At 53.2% G+C, this 21,377-nt stretch overlaps 1 protein-coding gene across 4 annotated transcripts; it reads left to right on the top strand.

Moving 5' to 3' along the window:
- Window positions 1–562: 562 nt before the first annotated feature.
- PTPRN (protein tyrosine phosphatase receptor type N) lies at window positions 563–20,712 on the top strand. Of its 4 annotated transcripts, none has more exons than XM_009183098.2 (23): window positions 563–912; window positions 2,301–2,351; window positions 2,596–2,709; window positions 6,296–6,392; window positions 7,293–7,554; window positions 7,639–7,993; window positions 8,420–8,551; window positions 9,166–9,200; window positions 10,180–10,454; window positions 10,654–10,740; window positions 11,031–11,110; window positions 11,304–11,368; window positions 12,308–12,526; window positions 12,977–13,177; window positions 13,278–13,425; window positions 13,579–13,652; window positions 13,890–13,967; window positions 14,062–14,181; window positions 15,227–15,393; window positions 18,829–18,882; window positions 19,454–19,518; window positions 19,722–19,795; window positions 20,038–20,712. In XM_009183098.2, exons 1-23 carry the CDS (start codon window positions 798–800, stop codon window positions 20,107–20,109), a joined length of 2,940 nt encoding a protein of 979 aa, XP_009181362.1. In that variant the 5' UTR covers window positions 563–797; the 3' UTR covers window positions 20,110–20,712.
- Window positions 20,713–21,377: the final 665 nt, after the last annotated feature.

Raw genomic sequence — 21,377 nt, 5'->3', positions numbered from 1 at the left:
CTCCAGCCTGGCCAAAGAGCAAGACTCCATCTCAATAAAAAATAAATAAAAGCTAATGATGAAAGCTAATATGTATGGAGCGTGGAGTATGTACCAGTCCAGTCATCTTTCTAAGTGATCCACATTAGTGTAACTAACGAAATCTTCACAATCTTCGTGTGAGGCAGATACTAACTATCAATACCTCCACTTTGCAGATCAGGAAACTTGGACGCAGACAATTTAAACAAGGTGCCCAAGGTCATACTCTTAGTAGATGCCCTGCTAGAACTGGAATCTAGGCACGCCTAACCACTTCTTCTTAAAGAAGAGACCAATACCATCAATGACAATGAGTAAGAGTACTTATTCTACCCACTTTTCTGCTTCTTGTCTTCGGGTTTATCATTCTGGACCCACCTATCTTTCCTGGCCCCCCACTCAACTTGACCCTCTTCGCCCACCCTGGGGCGGGGAGACAGAGGTGGTCCTAGAAGAGGGCTACAGGTCAAAAAGGGGTGGGGCCAAGTGGGAATTCTAGCGAAGCGCCTACTATTTGACGGAGGAGGGATGGGCTGGGTAGGTCCCCCGCTCCGACAGGGCTCTTACGCCATATGTGACGCAAATTAGCTTACGAGTCGGGGGTGGAGGTGTCGTCAGCACCCGCCTGCTGTTGGCCGCGTTGCAGCGAGAGGGGCATGTAGACCCCGCCTCGTAGGGAGGTGGGGAGCGGCAGGCCCCGCCTCGGCCCCTCCGGCAGGCTCCCGCCAGCGTCGCTGCGGCTCCGGCCCGGGAGCGAGCGCCCGGAGCTCGGAAGGATGCGGCGCCCGCGGCGTCCTGGGAGTCTCGGGGGATCCGGGGGTCTCCGGCTGCTCCTCTGCCTCCTGCTGCTGAGCAGCCGCCCGGGGGGCTGCAGCGCCGTTAGTGCCCACGGTCAGGAGGAAACTTGGGCTGGCGGGTGGTGGGGGGCGGGGAGCAGCTTGGGGCCTGGAGCGAAACTCGGTGGGTGTGGGGGTGAAATGTCATGAAGCTCGGGTAGAATATGGGTTGGGGGAGGCATGCGAGATGAGGAAGGTGAGAGGGCGTCTGGGAGGAAAGGGGCGTAGGCTTGGAGGTGGGGCTGGGAATACGGGGGCGGGACCTAAAAGAATTGGGCTCAGGGGAAAATTGCAGGTTGGGGAGAAGGACGCGGGGTGCATGTGGGCAGAGGGACTTAGAGACCGGCTGCGAGACCACAGGAGAAGCCAGTTGCTCCGAGGCGCCTGGGAGGCGGTGACAGGCGCTGAGGAATGGGAAGAGGAGGGGGCGGGGACGTGGCGGGGAGGATGAGGGAACGGTGATCTCTGGGCAGTGGAAACCTGGGCCGCAGGCATAGAGTCCCAGCTGCGCCAAGAGAGAGACCAGGGTTTCTCCGTAAGCCTAGAAAGGCTGATTGCAGCGATTTGATCTCCTGTAACGGGGGACAGCACGGGGAGGGGGCAGAAGAGGATGAAGAGGGGAGGGTCCTCTCCTGTCCCCCTCCCCACAGCCAGGCCTGGTGCTGACTCACATCTGTGCGGACAGAGACAGTCAGCGCTGACTCACGGGCGGGGGGTGGGGGTAGGAGGACGGCGCGTGGGGGAAGGGGCGCAGCCTCGCCGCCTGGCGCCCTCTTTCCCCACCCGGGCTTGGAGGCCCGAGAGGCAGAGTACTTCCTGTGACGCTGTGGGTTGGCAGAATAGAACAGAGGGCTCAGGTCTAGTGTACAGTCCTGGCTCTGTGACCCCTTCCTCTCTGGTAACCGCCTCCAGGCGAGCCCTTGGCGGCGCCAGACTCAGAGCTTCAGCACCGCGGACAGCGCCAGCGGCTCGGGACAGCGCGGGAAGAGCTGCCTAAGAGGCACCCTCCCCAGCCCCACCCATACCCTCTTTCCCCCGACCGGGGGAAGTGTGCTAGGGTTTCCACCTCTTCTGAGTTCCAGGCCATTATAGGATGCTTTTGGATATTTGGGAAGGAAATTCCCCTTTCAGAATTTGGCCAAAACCTCTTCTACAGTAATTCTATGAGTCTCTCTCCCTGCACCTGGAAGGTTTCTTCCCCATCACTCAGTTAAGCAAACAGGCTTTTAAGGATACAGACTCACAAATTCTTAAAATCCAAGACTAGATCCCATGATTCCTTTTAAGAATTTCAGGCCTGATTCCTACTCTCCTCCCAGCTTAAGGCCTTCTTTAGAATGAAAGAATAAATTGCATCTGCTTCTCCCTTTCCCAGCCTGTCCACCCATCTGCCCATTCTCTGTGTGTGGGTGTCTGAGCCTCTGCTCACCTGTTCCTCTACAGGCTGTCTATTTGACCGCAGGCTCTGCTCTCACCTGGAAGTCTGTATTCAGGGTGAGTGAGGCCCAAGCATAGAACTCACAAGATGGGGGTGAGGGGTGGAGAGAGGGGTAATAAAAAACTAGAAGGGGAGAGAAGGTCCAGAAAGGAAGAGGGCTACTGGACTTGAGAAGAAGGAAGACTTGCCTGGAAGAGGAGAGGTAGGGGAGGAGGTGAAGAGAGTACTGTTCATTTGCAACCTGGACTTTGGAAAGCCTCTTATTCAAGCTCCCTGCTGACACCACTTTTGTGCCCTCAGATGGCTTGTTTGGGCAGTGCCAGGTGGGAGTGGGGCAGGCCCGGCCCCTTTTGCAAGTCACCTCCCCAGTTCTCCAACGCTTACAAGGTGTGCTCCGACAACTCATGTCTCAAGGTAAGGTCTGGGTGCACTGGAGGAGAGAGATTGGAACTTGGTTAGTTATGGGTGGGGAAGAATATTGTTCTACGAGGAATATTCTTATCACCCCCACTGCTGGAGCCTCATCTTCCCAGATCTTGCTGGAGTGAGAGGTGGAACCCTAGAGATGGGCTATTCACATTTGGACTCTCTGGAGAAGCCCAAAGGAGGCTTCTAGAAGAAGTCACTGGAAAAGGCCAGCTTCCATCTCCTTAGGACCAGTTCCTCTCCCTGGCAGAGCCAAGAACTCTGGAATCTTCAGCCAGGATAATATTCCACTCACCCAATTCTTCATTCAACAAGTATTTATTGAGTACTGAATGTGTAGCAGGCATAGTTTTAGGTATTTGGGATGTGTCAGGGAATAAAACAAAGATCTCTGCTTACTGGAGTTTATGTTTGGGGGATAAGGGGAGGGAACACACTATAAAAGTTAGAAAATACATAGTGTCTTAGAAGACGATAAATAGCATGGAATATTACAGCAGGATAAAGGGATCAAAATGGTGAGGTAGAAAGCTACAGTATCAAATCAGGAAATCAGGTGGTCAAGGTGGACATTATTGAGACTATGAAATCTGAACAGACTTTTTAAGGAGGTAGGGGAGTTTGTCAGAAGGTTATCTAGTGGAAGAGTATTTCAGGCAGACCAAATAGCTAGGACAAAAGCACAATTCTGAAGAACACCATGCAGGCCAGAGGACTGTAGAGGAGTGATGGAGAGGAAGAGTAGAAGGTCCAGTCAGGTAGGTAATGGGAGAAGGAATGTGGATCACTTTAGGGCCTCATAGGGGAATGTGTGGACATTGGCTTTACTCTGAGTAAAGAAGGAAACCATTACAAGATTTGGAGCATAGGGGCGCATGATCTGATTTACACTTTACAAGCATCACTTTTGCCGCTGTAGTGAGACTAGAATAGATGGGGTCAAGAGTTGGTGAGGGGGACCACTAAAAACAGCCACAATAAGTTGTTCTGTCTATGGAGTGCCGTTCTTCTGTTTCTTCACTTCTCTAATACACTGCTTTCACTTTACTAAAACAAACAAACAAAAACTACAATAACTCAGATAAGAGATGAATATGGATTAGGCCAGGGTGATTACAGGGAAGAAATGAAGGATGACAGAATTCTACATTTATTTTTAAGGTAGTCAGCACTATTTTGTGAAATATTGGATATGGTTATAAAGAGAGGAGTCAAATATTTTTTGGGGTTTTTTTGTTTTTTGGTGGTTGTTGTTGTTGTTGTTTGAGATAGAGTCTTGCTATGTCACCCAGGCTGGAGTGCAGTGATGCGATCTTGGCTCACTGCAACCTCCACTTCCCAGGTTCAAGTGATTCTCCTGCCTCAGCCTCCCAAGTAGCTGACATTACAGATGCGCACCATGATGCCTGGCTAATTTTTGTATTTTTAGTAGAGACAGGGCTTCACCATGTTGTCCAGGCTGGTCTTGAGCTCCTAACCTGAAATGATCCATCCGCGTGGGCCTCCCAAAGTACTGGGATTACAGGCGTGAGCCACCACGCCCAGCCAGGAGTCAAAGGTTTTATTTACTGAATAACTGAATAAGTGGAGATGTCACTAATTATAATGTGGAAACTTGCAAACGGATCAAGTTTGTGGGGGTGTTCAGCTTTGAATATGTTGAGTTTAAGATGTCTACTCAAGTGAAGTGGGAAGCTGAGTACATGAGACTGGATTCTGAGAGACAGAAGTCTCAACTGTAGATATAAATTTGGAATTCTTTGGCATATAAATGGTAATTAAACACATGAGGTGGATGAGATAACCAAAAGATTGAATGTCTATGAAGAAGACCAAGGATCAAGTCCTAGATAATTCTTACATTAAAAGGACCAGGCCAGGTGCGGTGGCTCACACCTGTAATCCCAACACTTTAGGAGGCTGGGGCAGGCAGATCACGAAGTCAGGAGTTCAAGACCAGCCTGACCAACATGGTGAAACCCTGTCTCTACTAAAAATACAAAAATTAGCCAGGCGTGGTGGCAAGTGCCTGTAATCCCAGCTACTCAGGAGGCTGGGGCAGGAGAATCACTTGAACCCAGGAGGCAGAGGTTGCGGTGAGCTGAGATTGCACCACTGCACTCCAGCCTAGGTGACAGAGCGAGACTCTCCATCTCAAAAAAAAAAAAAAAAAAAAAAAAATGAGGACCAGGAGAAAAAAGAGGAACCATCAACTTCCTCTCAGGGAGACTGAGAAGGGGAAGCCAGTGGAGTAGAATTAAAAACAACAGTGTTCATTGTTCCAGAAGCCAAGAGAAAGTGTACCAAGGAGGAGGAGTGACCAACAGTGTCAAACGATGATTACGGGATAAGTAAAATAAGATATGAGAATTGATCACCAGATTTGGACATGCAGACGTCACTGGTGATCCTGATGAGAGCAGCTTTGGTAGAATAGTTGGGAATAAAATCCTGAATAAAGTGGATTAAGAGGGAATGGAAAGAGAGGAATTGGATACAGTCAGTACAGACAACTTTTTCTAGAAGTCTTGCTGCAAAGAAATGGAGTGATCCCTAGAGAAGAACGTGGGATCAAGCAGTATTTTTCTTAAGATGGAAGAAATTGCATACTGTTTGCATGGGAATAATGTGAATAATTCAGTAGAGAACAAAGGAAATTATGTAGGAAAGAGGAGAGAATGGCAAGGAGAATATTCCTGAGTAGGTGAAAGGGGACGAAATCTAGAGCTCAGAGGAACTGGCTTTAAATAGGAACACAGACAGCTCATCTAATGTGAATAAGCAAGGAGGCAGGTGTGGATGTTGGTAGATACCAGAATACGAGTTAAGAGCAGCACAGATTTTAAATCCAGAACCAGAGAAGAAAAAATGAGGGTGAAAAGTGGGAAATTATTCCTTCAGAATAACTCCTGACAGCAGAGATTTTTGGGGAAAGAGTCAAACAGGAGAGCTGTCTATGAATAAGATGATGATGATAATGATGATGGTGATGATGATGACAACACTGAAGATGATTATACGTGTTTAAAACATGTGGATTGTGCTTTAGAGTTTTCTAAGCACTTTGATTTCCCTGATCACCCTTGATCTCACAACAGCTTCCTGAAATATGTATCATTTCCACTTTACAGAGAAAGTTGAGGTTCAGGGTCAACACAAAGAATAACAACAATAGTAATAATAATTATGGTAATAGCATTTGTTAAAAGTTCACTACATGACAGGCACTATTCTAACTGTTTGATATTTATATGTGTTATTTTAATGATAATAACAATCCTAGGAGGTGTAAATCCCCGTTTTATAGATGAGGGAATTGAGGCTTGGAGAGGTTCAGCAACTTGCCCAAGGTTACATCAGTAGCAAAGGCAGGATTCAAACCCAGGCGGTCTGGCTCCAATAGCTGTACCTGAGGGTGGGAAGAGGACAGCTCAGATCACCCACTGAGTTTGTCCCTCTACTCTGACAAACCCCATGAGCTGCAGGGCAGAAGGTACAGTTCTGATCCCCAGTGGTCCCCATTACTGGATCCCTAGACTCCTGAACCAACTTACGCCATACTTTTTCCTGACAGGATTGTCCTGGCATGATGACCTCACCCAATATGTGATCTCTCAGGAGATGGAGCGCATTCCCAGGCTTCGCCCCCCAGAGCCCCGTCCAAGGGACAGGTAGGCAGCCTTTCTCGACAACTCTAGCAATGGTGAGGCTGGTGAGTCTGTGGTTGTCCTAATGGATGCAGGGAAGGGGAAGGAGGTGGGCACCAAGGCCAGCATGCTGGGACACAGGTAAAGAGGTGCAGGAACGGTCACTCTCTGACATGCTCACATGGCCAACAGGAGCTGAGCTCATCTCTAGGGATCCAGAAAAACAGGGGCATTTTTTTAATATTTTGAAAAACTTTTACATTGGATACTTTAAAAGAAGCATCAACGTAGTCATCATGGGAGAAATTAGAATTTTGTTGGACTGAAGTTGTTCAATATTCCATTTCATTATTACGTGAATTTCTATATGACAGGAGCTGCCATCATCTTTTTGTGGTTAGGGCCTCTAAAGACATCATCCAGACTCTGTAAAGCAGAGAAAGTAAATGAGGTTTACGGAGCTCAGATGGTGAATACCAGGATGAAGATGGCATAGTGACGGGGGGTGGAGGAGCAGTCCCGAATATTTGGACATACACTTGGAGAGTCAGGTGTGGGGACATGGCACACGGGGCAACGGGGACAGCTGCAGCCACAGTTCATATAGAGAAATTCCTGGCTGCCTTCCCCTGCTCCTGTTTGCCCCTTCTCCAACCCCAGCCTCATGATTACCCAGCCTTTGCAGCTGTTTCAGAGACCCAGCCATGCTCACCAGGAAGGCAGATACCTCTGCCCTCAGCTTGGCCCTCTGGTCCCTCCCCATGCCCACCCAGCCCATCTCTCTTCCCCTGAAGTCACCCAGTTTCTAAAGAGGTCAGGCCTGCTCTTAACTGCTGAGCCTGCCTGTACCCGAGTAGTTCTGCCTTGCAGGCTCTCTATGCCCTTCCCCCGGCTACAACACATACACTTTGCTTTCCTCTACAGGTCTGGCTTGGCACCCAGGAGACCTGGTCCTGCTGGGGAGCTGCTTTTACAGGACATCCCCACTGGCTCCGCCCCTGCTTCCCAGCATCGACTTCCGCAACCACCAGTGGGCAGAGGTGGAGCTGGGGCCAGCTCCTCTCTGTCCCCTCTGCAGGCTGAGCTGCTCCCCCCTCTCTTGGAACACCTGCTGCTGCCCCCACAGCCTCCCCACCCTGCCCTGAGTTACGAACCTGCCTTGCTGCAGCCCTACCTGTTCCACCAGGTAAGCCCTTGACTCTGGTCCCACCCTGACCGCAGTCTCTCAGCCCGGACTTCTGCTCTTACCCAGATTTCTGGTTTTTCACAGTTTGGCTCCCGTGATGGCTCCCGTGTCTCAGAGGGCTCCCCAGGGATGGTCAGTGTCGGGCCCCTGCCTAAGGCTGAAGCCCCTGCCCTCTTCAGCAGAACTGCCTCCAAGGGCGTATTTGGGGACCACCCTGGCCACTCCTATGGGGACCTTCCAGGGCCTTCACCTTCCCAGCTTTTTCAGGACTCTGGGCTCCTCTATCTGGCCCAGGAGTTACCAGCACCCAGCAGGGCCAGGGTGCCAAGGCTGCCAGAACAAGGGGGCAGCAGCCAGGCAGAGGACTCCCCAGAAGGCTATGAGGAGGAAGGACTAGGGGGTCATGGAGAGAAGCCTGCTTCCCCAGCAGTGCAGCCAGGTAACAAGGTCCTCAGCATCCACCTCCCTGTGAGGGCTGCCTTGGGGGAACCATGGTTGGGCCCTTCCCTGATAATCCATGCATTTGTTAACTTGTCCTTAAATTCATTCATACACTTAAGGAATGTCTACTGACAAGCTGTTCTATGCCAGGCACTAGGAAAGTGATGGGGACACTGTGGAGAGTGGAACTGACGTGACTCTTTGCAGTGGAGAGTCAAAATGTCCTGAAGTTTGATCTGGGTCCTAGAAAGACCTTTCCCGCAAAGTGTGGACAAGGGCTGGGAAAGGGAGGGTACCCCTTGGTGTCCTGGTGTTTGGGAAGAGTCTCTTAATATGCTAGTCCCCTCCCATCCTCACTCACTCATCAGCATCCCACAAGTTCATCGCACAATCAGCCCTGAGCTCTGTGTCTGACTTCCAGCAGATGCGGCTCTGCAGAGGCTGGCTGCTGTGCTGGCGGGCTATGGGGTAGAGCTGCGTCAGCTGACCCCTGAGCAGCTCTCCACACTCCTGACCCTGCTGCAGCTACTGCCCAAGGGTGCAGGAAGAAATCTGGGTAAGTGTCCAGGCAGAGGGAGGGACCACCATCTCCCAGCTCCATGGAGGCCGCTTGCCCTGCCTCAAGACCACTTGGAGTAGCCTGGAGGGGAAAAGTCAGGCTTTAGGGGAGAGAGTTCCTTTGAGACACAGGGTCATTGCCAGCAAGGCAGGGAGCAAGGGGGTAGGGTGGTGAGCTTAGGAGTTAGATCAGGAAAGACTAGAGGGTGGAAGTAATGGAAAAAGCAGCCAACAGAGGGTGTGAGCAGGAAAAAGGAGGCATCGGGAAGGATGAGTTGGTGACAATGAAGGCTTAAAAACGGGCATAGCCAGTGCTAAGGAGAAGCCAGAAATTGATGTGTAGAGAAATAATTGAACAAAGAGTAGCTTTGAGAGAGATGGCCAATGGCAGAGGCAGAGGGAGGAGTTAATAAAACAATAAATTGGGAGGACGAAGCAAAGAGGAATGAGGCCAGGCTTAGGATGAGACAGTAACAGGGTCATGGTCACTGACTGAGATGAAGACCACAGCAAATGTACCAAGTTCAAGGTCTCTGGCCCTTTCTCCCACTTGTGTTGTGTAGACCTTGGCCACGGCCATTTTTCCAGACTCTTGTTTTTCCTGTCTTGCAGGAGGGGCTGTAAATGTTGGAGCTGATATCAAGAAAGTGAGTCCCCAGCACCTCCTCGACTGATAATCACTCCATGGCAGCACGCCCCCTCGCCAAACCTAAATCTCAAATTCAGGACCCAGAATCTGTATCCTCTCACCCCTCATTTTGGGGGGAAACCAAGGCCCAGAGACCACAAGTTATTGCCTAAGGTCTCCCAACAAGTTGATGGCAGAACTGGGGCTAGAAAACCAAATTCTTAATTCATTCCTCTTTTCACTGCAATCGTTTCAGATCATACTAGGGAAGGAGGGAAGTTTCGAGCAGGGAGCCCTTCCTGAGCTTCTGTAGCTGGAGGAGCTCTGCTTCTTTCTGTTTCATGTGTTGGATTTCTAAGACTTTGTGGCTAAACAAAAGTCTAGAAACCACTGCCTGACTGTTTGTCTTTTGCCCTCACCCCAGCTTCTCTTGCTGCAGGGGTTTTCTGTCTCCAGGCCCACTCTGTGGATTAGTACAGACCATTTTCTTTTTTTTTTTTTTTTTGAGACGAGTCTCGCTCTGTCACCCAGGCTGGAGTGCAGCGGCCGGATCTCAGCTCACTGCAAGCTCCGCCTCCGGGGTTTACGCCATTCTCCTGCCTCAGCCTCCCAAGTAGCTGGGACTACAGGCGCCCGCCACCTCGCCCGGCTAGTTTTTTGTATTTTTAGTAGAGACGGGGTTTCACCGTGTTAGCCAGGATGGTCTCGATCTCCTGACCTCGTGATCCGCCCGTCTTGGCCTCCCAAAGTGCTGGGATTACAGGCTTGAGCCACCGCGCCTGGCCGACCATTTTCAATCATTCAATCCTTTATCCATTCATGCATCCACTTACTTGTCTCAGATGCTCTGGTGTCCTCTCTGTACCCAGCACCGCAGTGGTCCCTGGGGGTAGAAAGCGAAAAGCAGGTCCTGAGCTCCACTGTGGAGAGCTCCGAGTCCAGGGTACCCCTTCCCCTAGCACTGTCCAGAGGCCACACCTCCACCCTCTTCTAAACAGACAATGGAGGGGCCGGTGGAGGGCAGAGACACAGCAGAGCCTCCAGCCCGTACACCCCCCATGCCTGGACACCCCACTGCCAGCCCCACCTCCAGTGAAGTTCAGCAGGTGCCAAGCCCTGTCTCCTCTGAGCCTCCGGAAGCTGCCAGACCCGCTGCCACATCTGTCCTGCTAGAGAAGAAAAGCCCACTGGGCCAAAGCCAGCCCACAGTGGCAGGACAGCCCTCAGCCCGACCAGCAGCGGAGGAATATGGCTACATCGTCACTGACCAGAAGTAAGGGCTGCATCCTGGGAAGCCTTCCGGTTTGCTGGGAGTTGGGCTGGCCTGCCTGGCCAGAAGCAGAGAGCAAAACGTGCAGATGTGCAGGGACAGGGAACTGGCGGGCTGCTCTGCACCCCTGGAGTGGCCTGCTTTAAGAAAATGACTGAGAGGGTTGCCCCACTTTCCTTCTTCTGCCTTCTCCCATCTCCAGGCCCCTGAGCCTGGCTGCAGGAGTGAAGCTGCTGGAGATCCTGGCTGAGCATGTGCACATGTCCTCGGGCAGCTTCATCAACATCAGGTGGGGCTGGCACCTTGCTGGGGCAGTGGCCGAGATCTAGAAAGCAACTTGAGCAAGGAGGTGGCTGGAGGGGCTTGGGGGAAGAAGGGCAGACAAGCTCTGAGCTCAGGGATGCTCCCAGTTGTGTTGAAGGTCCAGCCACACCCAGCCTGTTGCTGGCCCCATCCAGCATCTTCCTTGCCTCAGACGCCCCTGTAGGGCGTGCCGGATCTGCTCCAGCCCCATGCTCTAATGGGGAGAGGGCTTCGGTCTGGGGTGGAGAAGGCAGTAACATAGCTCCTATCTGGCAGCGTGGTGGGACCAGCCCTCACCTTCCGCATCCGGCACAATGAGCAGAACCTGTCTTTGGCTGATGTGACCCAACAAGCAGGTAAATATCTCTGCGACCTCAATCCCAGGCTTGGCCCCAGTCCCATTCCTAAGTGGATATATCCAGGCCTGTGACTGATGCCCCCTTGAAATGTTCCCAGCCCACATGGGCCCTGCCTGCCGCTTGGCAGAGCAAGACAGAGGACGGAGACCACATGGGACTGGAGCGAGCCTGACCTTTGTCCTCCCCGCAGGGCTGGTGAAGTCTGAACTGGAAGCACAGACAGGGCTCCAAATCTTGCAGACAGGAGTGGGACAGGTATGCGCTAACTGGAGAATCAGTCAAAGGCCCCCGAGGGCTGATATTGTCCACAAGAGCTGGAGGCAAGCCAGAGGGGAGAACTGGAGCTGAAACCTCAGGTGTCCGTAGGCCCGGCTGGGTGGGCGCGGCCTTCGTTCAAACAGCCCCTCCCCCTGCAGTTCTCTTTCTTACCAGCAGATGGCGCAGGTGTCCCTTCCCTGCAGGACCAGCCGTGTGCAGTAAAAAGACCTGAGAACTAGTTGAGCCGCCCTTAGCCTGCTGGAGCAAAGTCTCCAAATTCCAAGGGAACACCTTGCACAGAAATGACATTATATTCAAAATATGTTTTGTTTGTTTGTCTGAGACAGAGTTTCACTCTTGTCGTCCAGGTTGGAGTGCAATGGCTGTATCTCGGCTCACTGCAACCTCCGCCTCCTAGGTTCAAGAGATTCTCCTGCCTCAGCCTCCCAAGTAGCTGGGATTACAGGCACCCGCCACCAAGCCCGGCTAAATTTTTTCTTGTATTTTTAGTAGAGATGGGGTTTCACCATGTTGGCCAGGCTAGTCTCGAACTCCCAACCTCAGGTGATCCGCCCACCTTGACCCCCCCGAAAATGCTGAGATTACAGGCGGGAGCCACCACGCCTGGCCTATACTCAAAATATCTTTGTCCTCTGCGTCCAACATGGATGCCTCACATTCTACAATTCAATTCCTAGGGTTCTCCATCCGTTTTTAAATGCAAACACTCCTGGTGGGGGCCTCTGGCACTGCACTGTAGTTGAGTTGATCCGATGGGGATTGAGAGCCCATCTGGCTGTACCACCATACCCCTACTCTCCCAGCTTTGCCCCAGGAGATGTCCTAACAGGGGCTGTGACAGGGGAGCAGGGTGAGGAGCAGCTCTGAAATCTCCCCGTGCCACTGCCTCCCTTGATTCTAGCCTTGTTCCCACAGAGGGAGGAGGCAGCTGCAGTCCTTCCCCGAATCGCGCACAGCACCTCTCCCATGCGCTCAGTGCTGCTCACTCTGGTGGCCCTGGCAGGTGTGGCTGGGCTGCTGGTGGCTTTGGCTGTGGCTCTGTGTGTGCGGCAGCATGCGCGGCAGCGGGACAAGGAGCGCCTGGCAGCCCTGGGGCCTGAGGGGGCCCATGGTGACACTACCTTTGAGTACCAGGTGTGCAGCCCCAGAAGCTGGTTGAGCAGAAGAAATGCAAGGGGCTTGGGAGTCTGGGTCTTGCGCGGAGTAAGGGTAGGAACTGAATGGGGAGTGAGCCCTCATCCCTGGGAAGGTCCAGTGGGGGCTGGAGAAGCCCCGGTGGGAGGGAGTATGGTATGGGCCTTTATGAACGCATGGGAATTGGGAGCATACGGTGCCTAAGGTTCTTCTTGGTGCTGTGCTTCTGCGGTTCTGGGATTCCACTCTGTCACGTCTGAGGTTAACGTAAGCACACCGAAGCAGAACCACCCTGCAAAGGATCAGGGCCAGGCAGAAGACCCTACCCCAGAGGAGCTGAGTTTCACTGAAAATCAGTCAAGGACAAGCCTAGGAGCCCAGAGCTGAACCCAGGGCCCTGCTGAAAAGTTTCAGGGGACTCTTGGACCTCACCTGATTCTTCCTCCACAGGACCTGTGCCGCCAGCACATGGCCACAAAGTCCTTGTTCAACCGGGCGGAGGGTCCGCCGGAGCCTTCGCGGGTGAGCAGTGTGTCCTCCCAGTTCAGCGACGCAGCCCAGGCCAGCCCCAGCTCCCACAGCAGCACTCCGTCCTGGTGCGAGGAGCCTGCCCAAGCCAACATGGACATCTCCACGGGACACATGATTCTGGTCAGGACAGGGCCTGAGCTCAGAGTGGGTGAAGGAACGGGATGGTGAGAGAGGCCAGGCTGGCTGTGTGGGCCAGAGCCAGACCGTGGTGCCCCCACAGGCATACATGGAGGATCACCTGAGGAACCGGGACCGCCTGGCCAAGGAGTGGCAGGCCCTCTGTGCCTACCAAGCAGAGCCAAACACCTGTGCCACCGCGCAGGGGGAGGGCAACATCAAAAAGAACCGGCATCCTGACTTCCTGCCCTGTGAGTGAACCCTACTGGTCAGCCTGGCCCAGCCCTCTCTCTGCTGTGAGGTCTGGAGGGCTTGGGGTGAGGGGTTGGGCTTCTGGCTGAGGCTGAGTGGCAGAGGTCCCGCGACGCCAATGACCAGAGGGCCATCTGGGGTGGGGTGTACAGATGACCATGCCCGCATAAAACTGAAAGTGGAGAGCAGCCCTTCTCGGAGCGATTACATCAACGCCAGCCCCATTGTGAGTGGCCCTGACTCCAGCCCCCACCTCTGCCCCATCATTATCCTGACCCTAGGCACTCCATTTCCCCATGGTCACCTCCCACCCCACCAACCCCCTGGAGTGGTGGGGCCTGATATCCTAGCAAGGAAAGGGGGAATTGCCAGCCTTCTTAGACCCTGACCCACTTGCTTTGACCACGCCTGTCCATAGTGGCATTTCCCACACTGACTCATGGTGTATCTTCCCTGCCTCCAGATTGAGCATGACCCTCGGATGCCAGCCTACATAGCCACGCAGGGCCCGCTGTCCCATACCATCGCAGACTTCTGGCAGGTGGGCTCTTAAAGGGAGGGCTTCTCTGGGGTCCTTGTGGCCAGCCAGGTCCCAGGGAGGTTAGAGTGGAGCTCACCTGGGTCTCTGTCCCTAGATGGTGTGGGAGAGCGGCTGCACCGTCATCGTCATGCTGACCCCGCTGGTGGAGGATGGTGTCAAGCAGTGTGACCGCTACTGGCCAGATGAGGGTGCCTCCCTCTATCATGTATATGAGGTCAGCAGGGCCCCACAGCAAGGGGACAATGGATGTGGGGAGAGTAGATGATGGCCTTTTCGTAACTTTTTCTTCACCAAATGAGCACTCAACAGTCTTTTTAAAAAGCCTTTTATTGGCCCTGCTCATGATTCATACATATATGAATATATATAAACACATATATGCATATACATATATTCACATATGTACATTGTGTGTGTGTGTGTGTGTATCCTGTCTAGAGTCAAAAAACATTCATAGAGACTTATGATAAAGGCACAGAAATAAAACTATAAAACCAAAACCGAGGTAAGAAGCTAACAGCTAAGTGTATATTAGACAGGGAAGATAAGTATACCCAAATACTGAGATTAAGACGTACGTTAATTGAGCCTAATTTAGCTCTGAGTTTCCTGGTGGCCAAAGCAAAGAAAGAAATACCCATTGTATATGTTACTAATGTAAAAGAGAAACAAACTTTTTCATTCGAAGAGAGACTAGGTGGAGGGGTGGAGAAAGAGGGGGAACTGGGCAGAGGCCAAGCAGGGGAAAGAGAAAGATTTCAGACAAATGGGAGAATGTGAGCCCCCACTAAGACAAAAGACCTTAAGAACATAACAGAAGCTTCTCATCACCACATAAGCCTGAATAGTAATTTTTTCCCCACCAAATAAGCACATGACGGTTTTTTAAAAAGCCTTTCATTGGTCCTGCTGGTAGCTAATGAAAAAAATCCAATAAGAGTATTACAGAATTTCATCCAAGTTTATGGCACGTGTAGTACCGACACTCTGGTAGACCCTGCGAGGGAGAGGGAGGAGAAACTCCGACCTCGAGAGGCTCACAACAATAGTTGTGTCTGGGTGGAAAAGCTACCAATGGTCCTGAGCAGTAGATAAGTGACAGGTAGCCAGGGTTCCTGGGACCGCTGGAACTTATCATTTGAACCGTCCTGGGAGGCCGGGGGGTGGTTGGAGAGACCGAGAAGGTCTCGAGGAGCGCGCGCGCAAACGCTGAGACTGGGGCAGCCCGCGGCGCTCAGGTCTGGGCCCCTGCCGGGCAGGTGAACCTGGTGTCGGAGCACATCTGGTGCGAGGACTTTCTGGTGCGGAGCTTCTACCTGAAGAACGTGCAGACCCTGGAGACGCGCACGCTCACGCAGTTCCACTTCCTCAGCTGGCCGGCAGAGGGCACACCGGCCTCCACGCGGCCCCTGCTGGACTTCCGCAGGTGAGCGCGGGCGCCCCCGCCTGGAGGGGCCGCCTGGGCGGGGAGCGGAGCCGAGGTCCGCCCGCCAGCTCGGCCTGGAGCCCCGGGTCGGGCCTGGAGCCTCGGCCTCTGACTTCTGGCCGCCCCCTCCAGACCCCACGCTCCCACCCCTAAAACCAGGCCTGAGGCTCCGGCTGTGCCCGTCCCCGCGCCTCCACCACCCGCGTGGGCCAGCTCCGCGCCGGCTGCTGCTGCTCCTCTCCCTCTCTCTCACGTTCCTGGGACTGGCTCCTTCTCCTCCACCTGCTTCCTCCAGAGGGCCTTTCGCTTTCTGGTTCCCCTCCCTCTCCGGGGTCCCTGCTTCCTGTCTCCTTCCTGGTCTCTCCTGCCCCGCTGTCTCCAGGCCCTGCACTGCGCTGCCTCGCTGCCCCCTCCGTCTCTCACTCCTGCCTGTCCGTCTCCCACCATCCCTCCTCTTCATCCCTCGTTCATCCCTCTCCGTCTCTCCGCCTCTCTTTTTTTTTTATTTATGTGGCTTTCATTCTTTTTACTTTCCTCTTTCTTCCTCTTCTCTCTCTCCATCTCTGTCTCACTCTGTCTCTGCCTCACCCTTTCCTTCTTTCTCCATTTCTCCCTCTCTGCCCCCTCCCCTGTTTTTCTCCACCTCCCTCCCCTGTCTGCCAGTTTCTCTCTGCCACTCTGTCCGTCTCTCCCTCTCCCTCCCGCTGCGTGTCTTTCCTCTCTCTGTGCTTCCCTCTCCCTTCTTCCCTCTCTCTCTCTCCCTCACAGCTGCCAGTGTCATTTTTGTGATCTGCAGCTAGTATTCTCACTCCAGTTGCATAGTCACAAAAGTGATCATTGGCAGGTGTGGCTGCTGCATGGACAGACAGGACATGTGGCCCGGGGACCACCCCGAGCTGGGAGCAAGGGGGACAGGGAAGAGGCAAAGATTGTCAAAAGGAGTGTGGGAGGATCTCTGGATTCTGGGGGGCTCAGTGGAGCAGGTGGGGACTAGACAGGGGCTACCTGAGGGGCTTACCCTTTTCCAACACTGACACCAAGACAGGTCAGCCCTCCAGCGTCCCCTGCCTTTCCCAGCCCCAGACAGGTACTTGGGAAGCCTGCCACCAAGGGCAGGGGCCCACCCACATTGCACCCTTCTCCTGGTTCTCTGTCCCTTGCCAAGCTGGTCTAATGTCTCTAGGTAGTGGACAGAGGAGCAGAGCTGGGGGTGGGGACGTGGGTATAGTTTCTGAACCTCTGGACAGCAGTTTCTAACGGGTCCCTGAGGCCTGAGACACAAGCATCTTGAAAGCAGTGCCAGGGTATCAGAGCTATTTCCTTTTTTCCACATTTAAAAAATCGTGATAGAACTAGTGCATGGATCTGTTTTAAAGCTGCACGGATAAGCTAAAAGATTGCTTTAGGCTGGAATTATGTAAACTCAGTTGGCATTAGACATCCAGAACAAATAAATTGTTGCTTAATAAATGTAGTTCGGGGCCAGGCGCAGTGGTTCACGCCTGTAATCCCAGCACTTTGGGAGGCCGAGGTGGGTGGATCACTTGAGGTCAGGAGTTCAAGACCAGACTGGCCAACATGGTGAAACCCCGTTCTGCTAAAAATACAAAAATTAGCCAGGCATGGTGGCAAGCACCTGTATTCCCAGCTACTCAGGAGGCTGAGGCAGGAGAATCTCTTAAACCTGGGAGGCAGAGGTTGCAGTGAACCAAGACCATGCCACCACACTCCCACTTGGGCAACAGAGCCAGACTCCCTCTCAAAAAAAAAAAAAAAAAACAGAAAAAATAAATGCAGTTCAGTCAAGCCCCCCCGAGAAGGAAAACAAATTAATAAAAGAGACCCTAAGAAAGTGACCCTGAGCAAGCTCCTTGGCCTCCCTCTGTGCCCCTACCTGTGAGATGAGGATGATGACACATGCTTTAGAGCAGAGGTCCCCCACCTTTTTGGCACCAGGGACCGGTTTTGTGGAAGACAATTTTTCCATGGCTGGGAGAGGGGGGTGGTTTGGGGATGAAACTGTTCCCCCTCGGATCATCAGGCATTAGATTCTCATAAGGAGCTGGCAACCTAGATCCCTCACATGTGCCGTTCACCATGGGGTTCGTACTCCTATGACAATCTACTGCAATGGCTGATCTAACAGGAGGCGGAGCTCAGGCGGTAATACTCACTTGCCCACCACTCGCCTCCTGCTATGTGGCTTGGTTCCCAGCAGGCCACAGACTGACACCGGTCCATGGACCAGGGATTGGGGACCCCTGCTTTAGAGGGTTGTTGCAAGATTTGATGAAGTATGTAAAATCTAGCATAAGTGCCTGATACATAGCAAGGGCTCAATTAACTCTAGATGCTGCCTATTATCATTATTAAATGAACAAAAACAACTATTGTGACTACTTTTCTACCCCAGCCCTCTGACATAACAGCCAACGAGCTAGAAAACCATGTGGACTCCTATAAAGCCATTCTAAGTCACCTGGTCCCATAGCTGAAGGACTGCGAAGTTCCAAACTTCAATCTGAGAACCCCTAAGAAGATCTTCCCTAATTCTGGCTTGCAGGGATATCAGGAGTATGCAGGTGACTCCCAAAGCAGGAAGGTCATAAAGGACAAGGGCAGGTTAGATGGGTTCACTGAGAGATGGAGAAGCCCCCTACTCCTCACTGAGACGTGGTCAGGAGCAGCAGAGAAAGGTCTGAGGTCCAAGTGGACCCCAAGCCTGAATGTAATGTGGCCACAGAATGCCTGTGCTGAAGTGAGACTGCTCCAGGGAGATAGACAGTAGCACAATGTCCCGAGTTGAGGGGTTGGGGTTGTCTTCCCTTGGCCCGGGGAATGCTATGCCCAGGGCAGCCTGATGTCACAACTGTTAAGGACCACTGGAGCCTGAGTCAGGAGGAGAACAGCCTGGGTGGTCATAGAGGATGGCAGAGGGGCAGAGCAACGATGTAGCAAGACGGACACCCTTGAAGTCACCAGAAAGCCTATTCCCTTGGACTTGGGCAGAGGCGGCTCTTAATATGATGATGTATTATCATTAATAGTTGCTACTATGTATTGAGCACCTATTGTGTGCCAGACCTGGCACTTAGCTCTTTACATGGGTTATCTCATGTGATCATTGTAAGAACCCTAAGGAGGTTATTCTTCCTATCCTCCATTTTACAGGTAAGAAAACTGAGGCTCAAAGAGGTTAAATCAGTTGTTCCAAGCACATAGCTTGGGCACCTAGCTTGTAAGGCGAGCCCAGTGCCACCCACATCAGCTCTGGTTCTTTGCCTCCAGCCCTGGCTCCTTTCTCCGACCATCTTCCCCCTCTGCCCCCGGCAGGTGGGGAGAAAAGGAAGAAAGAGAGGCCCATGGCATGTGTTTCGGCTTCCCTTTCCCTCTCTGCTGGTGCCCACTGGCCCTCACACCCATTTCTTGTTGCAGGAAGGTGAACAAGTGCTACCGGGGCCGCTCCTGCCCCATCATCGTGCACTGCAGGTGGGTGGAGAGGAGGTCCCTCTCTCTGGTCCAACTCCCTGTGTGCATCTCCTGTGCACATTGCCTGCCTGTCCCCTTGGTGCTAGCAAACCAGGCATGGGCCAAATCCAGCACACCACCTGTTTTTAGTGGCCAATACCTAAGAATGGCATTCACATTTTTAAATGAGTGAAGAAAAAAGAAGAAAAGTATGTGACACAAACTGTATGTGGCCCACAAAGTTGAAAAATATTGACCACTGGCCCCCATACACAAAAAGTTTGCTGAAGGCTAGAGAGGCCCATCCAGTTCCCTCCTGTTGCCTACGCTTCAGGGTTGAGCCATGGCTCTCCTCTTTGGTTGTCCTATTGCCCAAGTGACACCCACAAGTCACAGACTCCCCTCTCAAGGCCCAAGTCCCAGCGTGCAGGTGCTATGAGCTTTCCTTCATCCTCAGCTCACTCACTCCTTCTCCAAGCCAACCCAAAGGGGTCACCCAGTGTCCTCCCCTCCCCCAGGCCTTCAGGCCTCCTCCATCCCTCTTCCTTTCTGCTGCATTGCAAGCTAAACCTGTCACTAACTCCTGTTTCAGTGATGGTGCGGGGAGGACCGGCACCTACATCCTCATCGACATGGTCCTGAACCGCATGGCAAAAGGTAGGGAGCTTCCCCATGGCGCCCGCAGCCCCCAGGCCCTTTTTAGAGCACACAGGGTTGGGAGCTCAGAAGGAGCAGGTTGTCAACCTCTAGGCTCTGCCCAGCCCTCCAAAGCTCTTCGCCTCCAGGAGGCCCCAGGTTTTCTGGGTCCTGTCCTCCTCTGGACACCCCCTGAGCAGTCCCATCCCCACCTCCATCTCCAGGAGTGAAGGAGATTGACATCGCTGCCACCCTGGAGCATGTCCGTGACCAGCGGCCTGGCCTTGTCCGCTCTAAGGTGACCTTGCCTTCCTGCCCCAACCCCAGCTGCCACCCTTCCCTAGCACCCACTTCCTGGCCACCCCAGGGAAAGCAGCAGCTGCCAACCTCTCCCACCTGCCTCTGTCCCTCCTCCAGGAGGACACCCCTCCTCCCAGGGGACCTGCCCAGGGCCCCACACCCCCACCGAAAACTCCCCACTTTGAGGGCAGAGCAGAGGTCAGGCCTCTCCGTGACCATCCTGCCACTGCCCTTCCCCAGGACCAGTTTGAATTTGCCCTGACAGCCGTGGCGGAGGAGGTGAATGCCATCCTCAAGGCCCTGCCCCAGTGAGACCCTGGGGCCCCTTGGCAGGCAGCCCAGCCTCTGTCCCTCTTTGCCTGTGTGCGCATCTCTGTGTACCCACTCCTCACTGCCCCACCGGCCACCTCTTGGGCATGCTCAGCCCTTCTAGAAGAGTCAGGAAGGGGAAGCCAGAAGGGGCATGCCTGCCCAGCCTCACGCATGCCAGAGCCCGGGGCATCCCAGAGCCTGGGGCATCCCACGGGGGTGCTGCAGCCAGGAGAAGAAAGGACGTGGGCAGCAATTCTACCCAGAGCCTTCTCCTGCCTACATTCCCTGGCCTGGCTCTCCTGTGGCTCTCCTGTGTTTCCGGGAGCTCCCCCAACATCTATGTGTGCCCCTCTATGCTCCAATGTGGAAGAACAGGGTGGAGGGTCACCACACCTGGCTCCCCTTGCTTCTCAGCCCCAGGCCTGCCTCCTTGACTCACACTTGGGCGCTCCGCCCTCCCTGGCCTCATGCCCAGCCTCCTCCCACCACCCTCCCACCATGTGCTGCTCAACCTCTCTCCTTCTGGCGCAAGAGAACATTTCTAGAAAAATCTACTTTTGTACCAGTGTGAATAAAGTTAGTGTGTTGTCTGTGCAGCTGCAACCCAGACTCCTACACATTTCTGTCCGCTGGGCATCTGGACTCCAAACCCAGCCTAACCCCGGAGCCGGTCCCTGCTGATCTCTCAGAAGGTGCAGAGAGCACAGCGGGAGAACACCAGCTGCCAGTAAGGCCCTCCTAGGCGGGAACGCTAGGTTAGAAAGAGGCTTCCTACGTGGCCAGCAGTCTCCAAGGTGCTTTACATGATGAGTCTCATTTTACAGATGGAAAGACTGAGGCACAGAACTTGCTTGTGGTAACACATAACACAACTTGTAAGATTGTAAGGTGGCTGGGCGCAATGTCGCACACCTGTAATCCCAGCACTTTGGGAGGCTAAGGCAGGCAGATCACCTGATGTCAGGAGTTGGAGACCAGCCTGGCCAACATGGGCCCATCTCTACTAAAAATAAAATTAGCCAGGCATGGTGGCTCCAGCCTGTAATCCCAGCAGCACTTTGGTGGCGAGGCAGGCATATCACCACAGATCAGGAGTTAGAGACCAACCACAGCCAGCATGGCAAAAGCAGCTGTCTCTATTAAAATACAAAAAAAAAAAAAAAAAAAAGGCCATGTGGTGGGTAGGCACCTGTAATCCCAGCTACTTGGAGGCTGGGGCAGGAAGGTAAACTGAACCCGGAGGTGGAGTTTGCAGTGAGGCTGAGGCG

The sequence above is a fragment of the Papio anubis genome, chromosome 10 (assembly GCF_008728515.1).
Source record: "Papio anubis isolate 15944 chromosome 10, Panubis1.0, whole genome shotgun sequence".
Taxonomy (NCBI): domain Eukaryota; kingdom Metazoa; phylum Chordata; class Mammalia; order Primates; family Cercopithecidae; genus Papio; species Papio anubis.
The sequence above is the reverse complement of the archived record's forward strand: the minus strand, read 5'-3'. Positions and strand labels throughout refer to the sequence as shown.